Below are 15,891 nucleotides of genomic sequence, written 5' to 3' on the forward strand. Positions count from 1 at the left end.
AGGTGAGAAAAATAATTTAAACCACCCCAAACTGAACCTCTAGATAAAATAAATGAGCAGAATTTCATACAAGATGCATCACATTTCATCTTAAACTGTCTAGAACAATGATCTGTATTTACATAGTATTAACTTTGCATGTATTTTGTATACTGGATACTGACAAACCCGTATCATGAAAAAAAAAAAAAACCCAGAAGAAAAAACAAAACATTACTTTTCCCAAGTAACCCACCAAAAATAGATATAAAAAAAAACTGCACACACAATTTAATGATTTAATTTGGCAGGCTCTTTTATATGGTTTCATGAAGAGAGACAGTTCATAGAAAGTATGATGTAGAATTATACACCGTCTAATCACAATCATCTTCAGGCAAAAATCACAAACTGAAGATGCAGTATACACATTACATGAAGTTTAATAAGAACATACAATCACTTCTTGGTCATTAGGTTCATGTTATGAAAGTGCATATTCTGTATTTTGGAACCTGTTGATGGCTGGCATCCAAGAACTTCATTTTATGCTGGTTTTCAAGAACATGTCCTTTCTCTGCACTCAATAAATTAGCTCAATGACTTCTCATAATGCAAATGATTCTCTTTTCACTGTAAGCCACAGAAATTGGCAGAAAATGAAACACATATTTAAAAAAAATGCCAAAGTTTCCCACAAATAATATTGGTGTCGTCTTGTTTCATTCATTTTCTAATGCAAATAAGGTGTAATATATTGTTTCATTTATTAAAATGCTATAGTGTTCTCCTCCCCTTTAAAACTTGTCATCGGTAATGGTCAGCAGTTCTTTCTCATGAACTATACAGTGGAGAAATATGGTAATACTGTGATGTTGGGACAAAAAAAAAAAAAGCAAAATGTGTCTCTATTATAAAGTCAGCAAAGTCTTAAAAGATCAGACCAGAGGATTTGTGAGCGCTACATTATTTGTCACTTGAATTGATATGACTCAAGTCAAATACATAGGTCACTAAAAACAATTTATATTAAAACAGACTTTATTAAAAATAATAGGTCAGTAAATTTAAAACATTCACGGTTTGTAGTGTTAAGGTATGGAGTTGGTTTTAAAAACTTTATTCCATTTTAATTCGTCTGCTTTTAAATATAATCCTTCTGCAATAGAATAGGGGCAAAAAGATATTTCTAACTGAGCTAATTATGCAGTTTTACATTTCACATTATTATCATCATCATCGTCATTATCAATGTAATGTGTAATGGATGAGTATGACAGTTATGGTCCTCATAGGATGCCAGTTCAAAATCAGCTCTTTTGCAATGAGACTGTAAAACTAACATAATGGCCTATCAAAAATATAATCTTTATTTAACATGTGTAACTATTGCAAAAATAGTCTTCAAGCTTAATACAAGCTTAACAGAACTGAGAAATGACTCCATGTACAAATTTTGGAAAAAAAAAAAATTGAAGAGCTCAATAACCCTTGTGTATTAAAGGAAGGATCACCTGTTGCAGTTAAAGAAAATAATGAATGTTCTTCATACAGAACATGGGATGAAATGAAGCTTCTTCCAAGAGTAACACCAAGAATGTACCAATGAAGAAAAAAAAAATACTGAAAATTCAAAATTTACTGTCTCAAAAATCCTTCTGATTAAAGAATACAGTGCCTCTCATTCTTTCTAATCTCATAGAAAATACTATTAATTTTGTGTCCATAACACATTAACAAACTGCATCCAGTACAGACAAATTAAAATCTAATGTCATTTTTCTGAACTTTCATGAACTCTGAGATCAATTACAGCTCGTTTGCAAAAGTTGCTCACTTTCCATACCTCGTCAGAGTTTACCATGTCTGCTCATTTTGGCTGTTTGTCCAGCTTTTAATTGGTATAAAGGAAGGACAACATCCTTGTCAGTGGAGGGCTCTGCTGCTCTCCGGCGTCACACTCAAAGGGTCTGTGTAATATAGAAGAACAGCTCCACGTCCATGGCTTGGTGTGGGACGCAGGAGCTTCCACCGTGAATAACGGGTATCAGTGCCCCATCTAACTCATTCATATATTTCTGAGGCAGAAGATTTCCGCCTGAGCCGGCCTGGTATTCAACCTAGACGACAAAAACAACAACAAAACAGTGCAATAAAAATCTAAATTAGAAGGAGAACTCCGTGCTCATTAATAGTGTTGTTGGCCGCAATGTTAAACACAGCTTGTTGCATCAACGTTAAATTTATATCCCGCACTCAGCCTAGAAAAACAGACTGTGCAGTAACAGCAATCTACACTACTATAAAGTAGAGGTGTGATGATGAATCGCGCCCTGATCTATCGATCCATTTCGATACGCGATTCAAAAATCGATTAAAAATTAATGAATCATGATTCACTAACAATACCGTATTTTCTGGACTATAAGCCGCTACTTTTTTCCTAGGTTTTGAACCATGCGGCTTATACAAAGGTGCGGCTATTCTGTGGATTTTTCTTCCACCGCTAGGGGCGCTCTAACCGGAAGTAGAATCAAAAATAAGATAGACGAAAAATCAATGCAAAGAAGAATTAGCAGATCTTTAGCAGATAGAACACGCACGACAAATTACTAACTGGTAATTATTTTCAAATCCAGCGAAGATGATTAAAGTGACTTGTGGTTTCAAACACAGGAGAAATGAAGGTAAATAAATACCGGTTATTTTCTCTTGGTTCTGTTCCGTTTTAATCAGCAAAGTTGCTGCCGTGTTAAAAGGCACTGTTCGGAAAGAATCTGTTCAGGTACATACATGTACATTTACAGTACAAAATCGTTCTGTACATGCAGTAAATATCTAATTTTTCAACATAGATATCTGCGGCTTATAGCCCGGTGCGGCTTGTATATCTTTTTAAAAATTTTTTTTTAAAAAATAGAGCGGATGCGGCTTATATACAGGTGCGCTCTATAGTCCAGAAAATACGGTACCTAATTTCATCCCAATAACCCTATATGCATAACAAATTTCGACAAACGGCATAATTTTGATATTAATTCAATTCAGTATCTGGATCTGTACATGGGCGCAGCCATGTTTGTGGTTGCTATAGCGATCTCGCGTAGCAAGATCATGCATTGCTTTGTGAACAACATGGCAGATGACTTGGAATTCCTGAAGCCACCAGCTTTTAAAAGCCCAGTTTGGCGGCATTTCTTACAATCTCAGTGCCTTATGCGCTCTCTGGACAATGAATGCTGTGTCTCAAGAGGTAGTGTTCACTTTAACACAAGTGACTGTATTTTTGTGTTTGAAAAGATTGAGACAAAAGTCATGAAGTTTTCGTTGCTTTTTAATTTCTTAGTGTTTTGTGGTTTGAAAATTAAAATGTGCCAAAAATGACTGAACTGTGATGCATTCATAGTTACATTCAAAGTCAGTGGAGTGACTGGAGTCTGAATAAAGACTACAAACCCTTACAAAAAAAGAAGTTTATTCAAGTGTGCTTCTAGTATACCACTTTTAAACTAAAAATAAGAGAGTATACTTTCAGTTTGCTTTTTAGTTACTTATCACAGATATACTTAATAAAGTTATAAATACATTGGTGCTTGAAAGTTTGCAAACCCTTTAGAATTTTCTATATTTCTGCATAAATATGACCTAAAACATCATCAGATTTTCACACAAGTCCTAAAAGTAGATAAACAGAACCCAGTTAAACAAATGAGACAAAAATATTATACTTGGTCATTTATTTATTGAGGAAAATGATCCAATATTACATATCTGTGAGTGGCAAAAGTATGTGAACCTCTAGGATTAGCAGTTAATTTGAAGGTGAAATTAGAATCAGGTGGGATGACAATCAGGTGTGAGTGGGCACCGTTTTATTTAAAGAACAGGGGTCTAATCTTCACAACACATGTTTGTGGAAGTGTATCATGGCACGAACAAAGGAGATTTCTGAGGACGTCAGAAAAAGCGTTGTTGATGCTCATCAGGCTGGAAAAGGTTACAAAACCATCTCTAAAGAGTTTGGACTCCACCAATCCACAGTCAGACAGATTGTGTACAAATGGAGGAAATTCAAGACCATTGTTACCCTCCCCAGGAGTGGTCAACCAACAAAGATCACTCCAAGAGCAAGGCGTGTAATAGTCGGCAAGGTCACAAAGGACCCCAAGGTAACTTCTAAGCAACTGAAGGCCTCTCTCACATTGGCTAATGTTAATGTTCATGAGTCCACTATCAGGAGAACACTGAATAACAATGGTGTGCATGGCAGGGTTGCAAGGAGAAAGCCACTGCTCTCCAAAAAGAACATTGCTGCTCGTCTGCAGTTTGCTAAAGATCACGTGGACAAGCCAGAAGGCTATTGGAAAAATGTTTTGTGGACAGATGAGACCAAAATAGAACTTTTTGGTTTAAATGAGAAGCGTTATGTTTGAAGAAAGGAAAACACTGCATTCCAGCATAAGAACCTTATCCCATCTGTGAAACATGGTGGTGGTAGTATCATGGTTGGGGCCTGTTTTGCTGCATCTGGGCCAGGACGGCTTACCATCATTGATGGAACAATGAATTCTGAATTATACCAGCGAATTCTAAAGGAAAATGTCAGGACATTTGTCCAAGAACTCAGGCCCTGTCCACACGGCAACGGATTCAGGTGACTCCGATACAATTGCTTATCATTTAGGCCTGGCGTCCACACGGCACCGGCGTTTTGGGTGCCCAAAACGCAATCTTTTTGAGAATGGGTTCCAGAGTGGAAAGATCTGGCAACGTTGCCGTTGTGAAGTCGTCTGGATGAGTAGAACGGATTTGTTTACGATGACGTCACAACCACATGACTGTGAGTGCTTCACGCCAGGTAGAAGTGTAACGAACTCGATGCGAGTTGTCAACAAATCCTATAACTTGGTTCATGAAACGCGTTTACAAAATATTTTCACTGTGAATATTTATTGTGTAATGGTGCAAAGTGAGAGAGAGAGAGAGAGACTCTGCCCTTAGGGCAGTCAATCCCGCCAGCAAAAATAGGGAAAAAAAAAGGAGCGATCTCACCTCTTCAGATGTGGGTTTAAGTCCTACAATACATTCCTCAAAAAGGGCGTAGAAGAAATTAATCCATCAACGTGTATCATTCAATTTATTCCGGACCATTAAAGACGCCGCCTTCCGCGTAGAATCATACGTCATCCTCGCCGCCATATTGGATAGGTCAAAGCGGAGAATAAAGATTCATGTGCTGCGTTTAACTGTACCAACAGGTTTACCGTCCAAACGAGATCATATGGGATTACCTTTCACAGGTGAGAAACAACAAATTAATCCATCAACGTGTAGCATTCAATTTATTCCGGACCATTAAAGACGCCGCCTTCCGCGTAGAATCATACGTCATCCTCGCCGCCATTTTGGAGAGGTCAAAGCGGAGAATAAAGATTAGCTGCGTTTAACTGTACCAACAGGTTTGCCGTCCAAACGGGATCACATGGAATTACCTTTCACAGGTGAGACTGGAAAAATACTTTTCATTGTATTTGGTCATTATAATGTAATTTTACAAACAGATTTTCCTGACTTTGTGACTAATATGAAGTCTCGCGCATAATAGTTTATGCGCATGCGTCCTTACTTCTTCTATTGTTCTGGTGTCTCCGAAGGGACTGTCTTACAGCGCCCCTAGAGGTGTGGCATGTGTATTGCATCGTTTTCAGCAAGTGTTGCGTTGCCATATGGACCTGATATTTTACTGATCGTTGCCCATTTGGACGCGATATATTTTTAAATAACATCTCGTTGCCGTTGTCGTGTGGATGTAGCCTGAATCTCAAGAGAAGGTGGGTCATGCAGCAAGACAACGACCCTAAGCACACAAGTCGTTCTACCAAAGAATGTTTAAAGAAGAATAAAGTTAATGTTTTGGAATGGCCAAGTCAAAGTCCTGACCTTAATCCAATTGAAATGTTGTGGAAGGACCTGAAGCGAGCAGTTCATGTGAGGAAACCCACCAACATCCCAGAGTTGAAGCTGTTCTGTACGGAGGAATGGGCTAAAATTCCTCCAAGCCGGTGTGCAGGACTGATCAACAGTTACCGCAAACGTTTAGTTGCAGTTATTGCTGCACAAGGGGGTCACACCAGATACTGAAAGCAAAGGTTCACATACTTTTGCCACTCACAGATATGTAATATTGGATCATTTTCCTCAATAAATAAATGACCAAGTATAATATTTTTGTCTCATTTGTTTAACTGGGTTCTCTTTATCTACTTTTAGGACTTGTGTGAAAATCTGATGTTGTTTTACGTCATATTTATGCAGAAATATAGAAAATTCTGAAGGGTTCATAAACTTTCAAGCACCAGTGTAAATATACTTGGCTTATACTGAAAACTATATAGAAAAGTCTAAGTATATTAAGCTTATACTTAAACTTTTGATCAAGATATACTTAACAAAAGTGTAATAAAGTATTCAAATATTTGTGCTTTATGTTTAAGTGTGCTTGCCCTGTAGTTGTGATTAAGGGTTAGGGCTAGAAGACTAATAGTATACCTAGAAGGGTAATTGCAGTATACTTCAAAACTCAAAAGTGGACTAGATGTTTATAACCAGTAACTAATAGTATATTTCCAATATGCTATATAGTATACTTTTATAAACTAAAAAGTGGACTAGAAGTGTGTAACGAGTAAACCAATAGTATATTTCCAGTATACTACAAAGTATACTTCAAGTAAACTCATAGTATATTTCCGGTATACTATGAAGTATGATTTTGTAAACTAAAGAGTGGACTACAAGTACAGAACTAGTAAACTATTAGCATGTAAGTTTACTTGTGGTATACACTACCGTTCAAAAGTTTGGGGTCACTTTGAAATGTCCTTATTTTTGAAAGAAAAGCACTGTTCTTTTCAATGAAGATCACTTTAAACTAATCAGAAATCCACTCTATACATTGCTAATGTGGTAAATGACTATTCTAGCTGCAAATGTCTGGTTTTTGGTGCAATATCTACATAGGTGTACAGAGGATGTGCAGTCACGTGACCCGCACGTGTGTACTCCGCCCACTCTGGCATATTGGACGGCATCAGGATAGTTTACCTTGCGCGAGCGTAATGGATCCAGGGAGTAATCCCCAAGAAAATTCGGAAAGTACCCCATCTACATCGCGCGGTTACTTGTCTAAGTTTGTTCAGCATCTTGAAGGTGACGTGAGGCAGCGTTACGTGGAAAAGTGTCCCAGGTTGGGGATTGCAGCTCCGTACAACTTGCCGCAATCTTTGTTCAGGGAAATTTGGAGCTGCGGTGCCGGCGATTTGCCCGGTCTGGCCTACCACGACATTTACAATTTTCTCGTTAATCGTGTTACACTGGCAAAGCCCTCAAAGCTTACAAGAGCCTGGAAGCTTATAAATATTTTGTTGCGGGATGGGTCTCTCAACTATACCTCTGGAAGTTCCCGAAGAAGAATGTCTACTTGATAACCTCACTGGTAAGTGGCATTAAGACGTTTATCATAAATAGACTATGCAGGACGTTTTATCTTAAGAATGTTCGAAATTTAAACTCCATTCCAGATAATGACAAGGTTGTAAATATGTATGTTTTTGTCTGAAAAACAGGAAATCAGAAAGCTGCGCACGTTTGCGCAGCTTCCGCGAAAACGTGGGCAGCTTTCTGATTTACTGTTTTCTTCTCATACTTCCTATTTTTCATGGACTGTAAGGCATTTGCTTATTTAGTAATTTTAATACAGAATTTACTCTGATGAAATTATTCAGACATTCCAACGCCCCCCCTAAAAAAAAAAATCGGGTCTGCGCAATTCAGCCGTGAAAAAGGCGCGCCGTTTGCATCCCTGTTTAAACTCATAGGTTAACCGACTTTAACCGGCTAATGAGGCTCAGTGGTCGGTCAAGATCTTTTTTAGTTTTCGCCATCCCTACTATGGATTGGCCTTTCAAAGGCATATATGAGCCAAAAAGATAAAACATTATCATAGACTAGGCCAGGGTAGTAGGGCTAAGCATAGCCATTTTAAACGTTAGAGACTGTCTAGTTTCTAAGTATGCAGCTATCATTCAATCCGAAAATCAACTTAACAGATGTACTAGGAGTATTGAATTAGAAGATTACACCAAATGCTGAACAAGATGATAATTAGAACGGGTTCGTCTAAGTTCTATGCGCGGCCTTGCCGTCCAAAATGGCGAATAATGAATATCACGTGACCTCGTGACGTCACACGCATGCTCTCTGTAGAGGTCCATTTCCAGCAACTCTCACTCCAGTGTTCTAATGGTACACAATGTGTTTGCTCATTGCCTCAGAAGGCTAATGGATGATTAGAAAACCCTTGTACAATCATGTTAGCACAGCTGAACACAGTTGAGCTCTTTAGAGAAGCTATAAAACTGACCTTCCTTTGAGCAGATTGAGTTTCTGGAGCATCACATTTGTGGGGTCGATTAAATGCTCAAAATGGCCAGAAAAATGTCTTGACTATATTTTCTATTCGTTTTACAACTTATGGTGGTAAATAAAAGTGTGACTTTTCATGGAAAACACAAAATTGTCTGGGTGACCCCAAACTTTTGAACGGTAGTGTACTTGCAGTACAAAATAAAAAATACTAGTTGTATACTCAAAGTTTACTTCTCTTAGACTTAAAGTATATTTTTTTATAAACTAAAAGTGGGCCAATTTAGTCCTAAGAAGTATTAGATCAGTTCACTTACAAGTATACTGTAAGTACATTGATATCAGCATACTTGCAAAGCATGTCAAAGCATGATCTAGAAAGTCAAAGCATGATCTAGAAAAACTTATTCATGCTTTCATCTCCAGTAGGGTTGATTACTGCAATAGCCTTTTCACAGGTCTTCCAAAAAAGACCATCAAAGAGCTTCAACTAATCCAAAATGCAGCAGCAAGGGTTCTTACAAGAACAAAAAGGGTAGTCCATATCACTCCAATCCTAAGGTCTCTGCACTGGCTCCCAGTGAGCTATAGAATTGACTTTAAGGCATTACTTCTTCTATTTAAAACATTAAATGGGATGGGACCCAGCTACCTACTGGATATGTTTCAATTATATGCACCAACTAGGTGTCTAAGATCACAGGAGAAAAACTTGCTAGTAATACCAGCTGTCAAAACGAAGTGTGGTGAAGCAGCCTTTAGTTGCTATGCTGCTAAATTTTGGAACCAACTTCCAGATGATATCAAAAATGCTCCTACTGTTGTTAGTTTTAAATCCAGGCTCAAGACAAAGCTGTTTTCAGATGCTTTCACTTGATTAATTTTTACCTAAAGTGTAATTAATTTCTCTCATCTCATCTCATTATCTGTAGCCGCTTTATCCTTCTACAGGGTCGCAGGCAAGCTGGAGCCTATCCCAGCTGACTACGGGCGAAAGGCGGGGTACACCCTGGACAAGTCGCCAGGTCATCACAGGGCTGACACATAGACAGACAACCATTCACACTCACATTCACACCTACGGTCAATTTAGAGTCACCAGTTAACCTAACCTGCATGTCTTTGGACTGTGGGGGAAACCGGAGCACCCGGAGGAAACCCACGTGGACACGGGGAGAACATGCAAACTCCACACAGAAAGGCCCTCGCTGGCCACGGGGCTCGAACCCGGACCTTCTTGCTGTGAGGCGACAGCGCTAACCACTACACCACCGTGCCGCCCGTAATTAATTTCCTTTAACATAATTTCTTTTAATTTTGATTTTAATGATTTTACTTTAATTCTTTGTTACTGTTCTTATGTTTTTATTTTTTGTGAAGCACACTGAATTGCCTGTGTGTATGAAATGCGCTATACAAATAAACTTGCCTTGCACACAAAAGTATACTTAAGGAAATATACTTAAGTACACTTAATAAAATGAACTTGAAGTATACTTCTTTTTGATAAGGGAAGGCAACACTACTTGTTTGTTTTTTATTGCTCTACATTTCTAGGCTGACAGTTAACAGAATATTGACAATGATTTGCATCAGTTATAAAATAGAGGACAGAAAAATGTGAACCGTGATTCAAATCGAATTGTGAAAAAACTGAATCGTCACACCTCTACTATAAAGAAATGTTTAAACACGTCAATGTATCATACAAAGCTTCTTTGTCTTGTTAGAAAATGGGCTATAAATCATCTTCTTACAGTTTACTTAAGACAACAGTTACCATGTCAGTATCAGTAGAGACCCGAAGTGCAAGATGGTTAATTCCATTTGCAATGAGGACAGAGAGGTGAGGACACAGCGCTGCACAGCTGGCAGTGGCGATCTCTCTCTGGAACTGAGAGCAAGAGGAGAGAACAGCAGAGTGGGAGCAGTCTGGGGTCTTCAGAAGGTAAAAGACCTTGTGGGAACAAGCAGGAAAAAGAGCAGGTAAAGAAATCTGGAGGGCTTCGTTTTTCCCCTCATTAAGGCTCATACAAATTCCATGAGGACGCACCTCGGTGCACTTGATAGTCCGCCCGTCCATCTCAAACTCTGAGTCCTGCTGCATGTGGATACTGGGCACGCCCTCTAGAGACTTGCCATCTATGGGGCTGATGATGCTGAGGATACACCACACATACAGGTAAGTGAGAAATTAAGGGAAAAACCAATTGCACCTTAGGTTTGTTGTGGGAAGCATTTTTCTGGGATGGTTTGGGTCCCTTAAGGCCAATTTATGCTGACAACCCAGTCCTCGCAGATAGCGTAGCCCCCCCCACCTTCGCAGACACTCTGCGCGCACCTCCCAAAAATTGTGACCAGCGCTGAAGCCTCGCAGACAGCGTTGCAGACAAGAGGGCTCTGATTGGTCCACTCTACATCCGCTGTACACGCACTTCCGCTTCCCTACTTTCCCGGTTTGGTTTGTTTTCACGACCGGCTTTTTTAAAAACACGAGCGAAGATGGAGCAGCATGAAGAGCGGTTGATTGAGGAAGTACGTACATCTATACGACTCCAGTTCTAGTCATTATAAAAAAAAAGAAGTTCTAGTCATTATAAGTAACCGGAGGATAAACACTCCACTAACCACACCCACCAACTACTCCTAGCGACTTCGCGCCCCCTTGCATTGTGCCGGTGAATAACATCGCGCACGCCTATTACTCCCCGCTCAACGATAAATTACAACTGTCTGCAAAAAGCTATCTGCGAAAGCCTTGTCGCAAGAGCATGCAGAGGCCTTTAGACAGAAGCGTCACTGCTAACCAACGTAAATGTAATATATTCTGACTGTTGTACAGGATGGGAGTTGTCTCTTTTAGGCTGGGAATTCAGTAGTCACTAAATGGTTTGATGACTATGAAAGTGATGTAAATCATATACTAAGGCCTTCTAGATTGCAACCTAAATAAAACACCCATGAGGTGGACAACCGTGTTAGACAACACAAACAAACACCATCGTCAAAACAATACTTGAGGGAATATCTTTGGGAAGAATGGCTCTTGATAGCCAAAACTTTCTGTATGAATATTATACTTATCGGCCTATTCGGTTTTTAGCCGTGTTGAATTTAGTTCGTTTGGTCCACGGCAGGCGTCACTTATCCGCGCGATCTTCACGAGACTTGTGCGAGACTTCGAAACATCAAGTGTCAGCCAGGTGTCAGCGCCACCATTTTTGAAAACTGTTTTCCAAACGAAATATTGCACAAAAACGAGTTTAAATGACTCCTGACTGTCTACTTTTTTCAAACTTTCCTGATTGCTATCAAAACAAACAAAACTTCCGGCTTGATTACGTCAGCATTTGAAAGAGGGCGCGCGCGTCTTTTGACAACGTTAGCAGATGTTGGTCGCTTTGATTTCCGCTGTACGTTTTACTTCCGTCCTACGATGTCTCGCACAGGTCTCGATGAACCTCGTTTACGGCCATTGCTTTGACATATGGACTGATATATTACAGAGCGTATTTCAAACACTCATAACTTGCTATAGCAGCGACAAAACAGCGATCAAAAATGCATTCCTATATTTAATAAAGAAATAGAAATAGAATTTTGATAAGGCCAAATAAAAAAAATAGTGTGTTTCCGGTAACCCGACCGATCGAGAATTTCCACGTCGAAATTGCCGACCGTAAAGTTTTTATTACAAATTTCCCTCGATATTTTAGTGTAAGCGGCGTTAGTTTGTCATAATTTTTTGTTTCAACGCATTCAAGTTGTGAAAGAAACGATAAAAAGTAAAATGTTTCGCCACTTCTATCAGCCCTCCTCCATAAACATGGAAGCGCCACTTGTATACTGAAGGAGGAAGGGAAAACTGAGCCGAGCCGCCATTTTGAATCCTCATTCAAGGCTGTAATGCAAATTGCTTCTTGTTCAGTATACAAGTGCACTTCCATGGCAGGGAAAAACACTACATTTTGCCGCCTATGTAGTCCCCTATTTATACAAATAGGAGTCATTCAGGATTCAGCCATGTTTTTGCTCGGTGTTTTTGCTCGACCCAAGTTCTACAGTAGGCTAGGCTAGGCCGTCTGCTTTTAATGGAAGTAGCCTAGCCTAGGACGTTATTTCTTGATAAGGTGTTTTCACGTTATTACATGAAAATATCATGAAATATCGCTTCCGTAGATCATAACTCGAACTCTCGCGATATTTTTTTTTTATTCGTTTAAAGATTTAAAACACTTTTATTTTATTATGATGTGTGGTATAAAGGATTCTGTGCCAAAATACTATTTTGTAAGATGTTTACTTGTGTTAATTTTTTCGAACAAAATAAAAAAAAATTAAGAAAAAAAAAAACTTTTTCCTACCTACCGACCTTATTTTAGTATTTCATGTTACCGGAAACACACTATTTTTTTTTTCGCCTAATAAAAAAAATGTGCTTTCAGTTCTCCTTTAATAAAGATGGGTTAAAAATGTTAAATGTGCCCGTCTTGGTAGCTTAATCTTGAAAATATGACAGAAGTCTCACCATTAACTGAAGTGAACTTATCCTCAATAAAACTCTGAAATCAAATGTGCTTCTGATGCTCGAGGAGGTAAAACGAGATATTTAAACCGTGCGTTTTACACAGGCTCTGTTAAACGCACGCAGCAATGATGAAAGCCATTCTAGTCTAGAACTGGAAAAACTATTCAAATAAGCCAGCAGTGGATTTACCACAAGCTCTCAATTCGTATTGATTGATCTGCATGATATTTAGCAGACCGTTTGGATTACCCTATATTGACGGGAGACGTCCAGTCCACCCAGCGTACGTTGATGTTTTCTCTGTCCTCTGGTGCTGTGTCAGTTTTTCCACAGGTGATTCTGAAGTCTGTCTGATCCCTTAGGGCCTGGCGCAGAGCTTCCATTGTCTCTGGTGGGATTTGCACCATTAACCCGTCTGAAGGATTCCCAGATAGAAAAATAAAACAAAACAGCTATTCAATAGCTATTGATGGCTAGAGCTGTAGATATTTAAATCAATTCCAAATTTACCCTTCAATAACAAGATCAGCTGTGAGCTACTGCTCATTTACGTATCCCCCCCGCTTATATCAGAATGCAAGCAATTGAAGGAATAGGACACTTATTATGAATGGTGACTTCAACAAATAATTAACCCTGAAACAAGTCAGTAAAGAGCAGTGTCTCTCCCCAGGGATTTCAAATAGCATCCTGATAAACTGCCATTGTGAAATAGCATTTTGCTTCTTGAAATAGCGTCAAAATTTACCCTGTATATTTCGTAAATACATTAAGTCGGTAAACAGGAAGTTGATGTGCAACAGACCTGAAAACGGTACACATGGTATAGAACCCCAAGCTGAAGCTCCGTACCAAACATCAAGCAGTTGTGATTTGTAGTTACTGAGAAAAGTGTTGTGAAAATTTTGTAAATCCACGCTGTGTTTCATAAATACATTCAGTCAGTAAACAGTAAGTCGATGTGCAACAGACCTGAAAACGGTACACACGGTATAGAACCCCAAGCTGAAGTTTGGTACCAAGTGGCTATGATTTGTGGTTGCTGAGAAAAAGGGTGTTTCGGACGGACGGAAATACAGAGATACGGATGGACGGACAGAGGTAAACCAGTATACCTTCCTCCTTTGGAGTGGGGGTATAAATAATAAAAAGCATTTAAAAGGCACTACAAATGATTCCTCTTAATGAAAGCAAACAGGGTGTGTCTAATGTCAAACAACACTAATCCTGTCCTATCTAACTTACAACCCCGATTCCAAAAAAGTTGGGACAAAGTACAAATTGTAAATAAAAACGGAATGCAATAATTTAAAAATCTCAAAAACTGATATTGTATTCACAATAGAACATAGACAACATATCAAATGTCGAAAGTGAGACATTTTGAAATTTCATGCCAAATATTGGCTCATTTGAAATTTCATGACAGCAACACATCTCAAAAAAGTTGGGACAGGGGCAATAAGAGGCCCCTGCAATAAGAGGCAATAAGAGGTTCTAGAGCAACATATGCTCCCATCCAGACGACGTCTCTTTCAGGGAAGACCTTGCATTTTCCAACATGACAATGCCAAACCACATACTGCATCAATTACAGCATCATGGCTGCGTAGAAGAAGGGTCCGGGTACTGAACTGGCCAACCTGCAGTCCAGATCTTTCACCCATAGAAAACATTTGGCGCATCATAAAACGGAAGATACGACAAAAAAGACCTAAGACAGTTGAGCAACTAGAATCCTACATTAGACAAGAATGGGTTAACATTCCTATCCCTAAACTTGAGCAACTTGTCTCCTCAGTCCCCAGACGTTTACAGACTGTTGTAAAGAGAAAAGGGGATGTCTCACAGTGGTAAACATGGCCTTGTCCCAACTTTGAGATGTGGTGTTGTCATGAAATTTAAAATCACCTAATTTTTCTCTTTAAATGATACATTTTCTCAGTTTAAACATTTGATATGTCATCTATGTTCTATTCTGAATAAAATATGGAATTTTGAAACTTCTACATCATTGCATTCCGTTTTTATTTACAATTTGTACTTTGTCCCAACTTTTTTGGAATCGGGGTTGTAGATTTAACATGATGCCTCGCATTAACTTGAGTCAACACTTGTTTACCTGGTGCATGTTAAGTATTTAAAGCTGGCCAAACATAGCCTCTTAAAGAGGTTTCGACACAGTACCTTCAACAATGCTAGATTTGGCAATATATCCTGAAGAGGCCTTCAAAGCACCATTAAAAACCACAAAGCTTGCTCCGGTTACTGAAAAAAAAAAAAGAAAGCATTAAATGAACAAACTGACAATAGAATGCTACCTTAGGAAAAGAAAAACCTTCATATCAGGATGTATTAAAACCATCTAACCTCTTCTGGTCTTTCCCTGAATGCTATTGGCTTGTGTTTGGTAACTTCCGTCTTCATTTTGAACACATATCAAGTGTGAGTCTGCTTCAGTACTGAAGCAAGCCCCAACGCTTATTACATGCTCATTGGAAGAATTCACAACTTTCAGCATCTGCAAGTGACGCGTTGTTTAGCTTAACAATCAACAACTAAGGAATATTTTCGAACAGTGCGAATGGATAAAAGTGTTTGGGATATAACCTCGTTAAACTTTGACTTGGGTATGTCAATATAGCTGTTGCCCAGTTCCATGTGGATCCTCAGGCTGTCGACTACAGGCACACTGTACTGGTAGTTCCTCAGGTCCTGTGGTAAAATTAATAAATGACTGTTAACACAGGCATCGGTTTCTAGGCCGTAGGATAAAAGGACCAACAATCTTAAAGGCTTAAAATAGGACAGACAGCATTCAACTGAGTCGCCATTTAATTATCAGAGTCTCGAAGCATGTGAGGTCCAAAATTTCTCCAAGAAGTTATATGTCAGCACTGATCTAATCTCATGGATGAACTGAAATCTGTCCAGTCACAAATTTACAAAAGCAGATCCCT

General features: G+C 39.0%; 1 protein-coding gene across 2 annotated transcripts in view; it reads right to left on the bottom strand.

Moving 5' to 3' along the window:
* Window positions 1-277: 277 nt before the first annotated feature.
* Window positions 278-15,891, bottom strand: part of zfyve16 (zinc finger, FYVE domain containing 16) — a 91,750-nt gene continuing 76,136 nt past the window's right edge. For both annotated transcript variants that reach the window (XM_060908690.1, XM_060908689.1), the window contains exons 12-18: window positions 15,542-15,646; window positions 15,302-15,452; window positions 15,119-15,199; window positions 13,181-13,346; window positions 10,457-10,562; window positions 10,184-10,360; window positions 278-2,099 (exon numbers count right to left, since the gene is read on the bottom strand). In XM_060908690.1, the coding sequence (XP_060764673.1) occupies window positions 1,941-2,099; window positions 10,184-10,360; window positions 10,457-10,562; window positions 13,181-13,346; window positions 15,119-15,199; window positions 15,302-15,452; window positions 15,542-15,646 (945 nt within the window). In that variant the 3' untranslated portion in view covers window positions 278-1,940. The remainder of the gene's footprint in view (window positions 2,100-10,183; window positions 10,361-10,456; window positions 10,563-13,180; window positions 13,347-15,118; window positions 15,200-15,301; window positions 15,453-15,541; window positions 15,647-15,891) is intronic.

Source organism: Neoarius graeffei, chromosome 25 (genome assembly GCF_027579695.1).
Source record: "Neoarius graeffei isolate fNeoGra1 chromosome 25, fNeoGra1.pri, whole genome shotgun sequence".
In the NCBI taxonomy this organism is placed as follows: domain Eukaryota; kingdom Metazoa; phylum Chordata; class Actinopteri; order Siluriformes; family Ariidae; genus Neoarius; species Neoarius graeffei.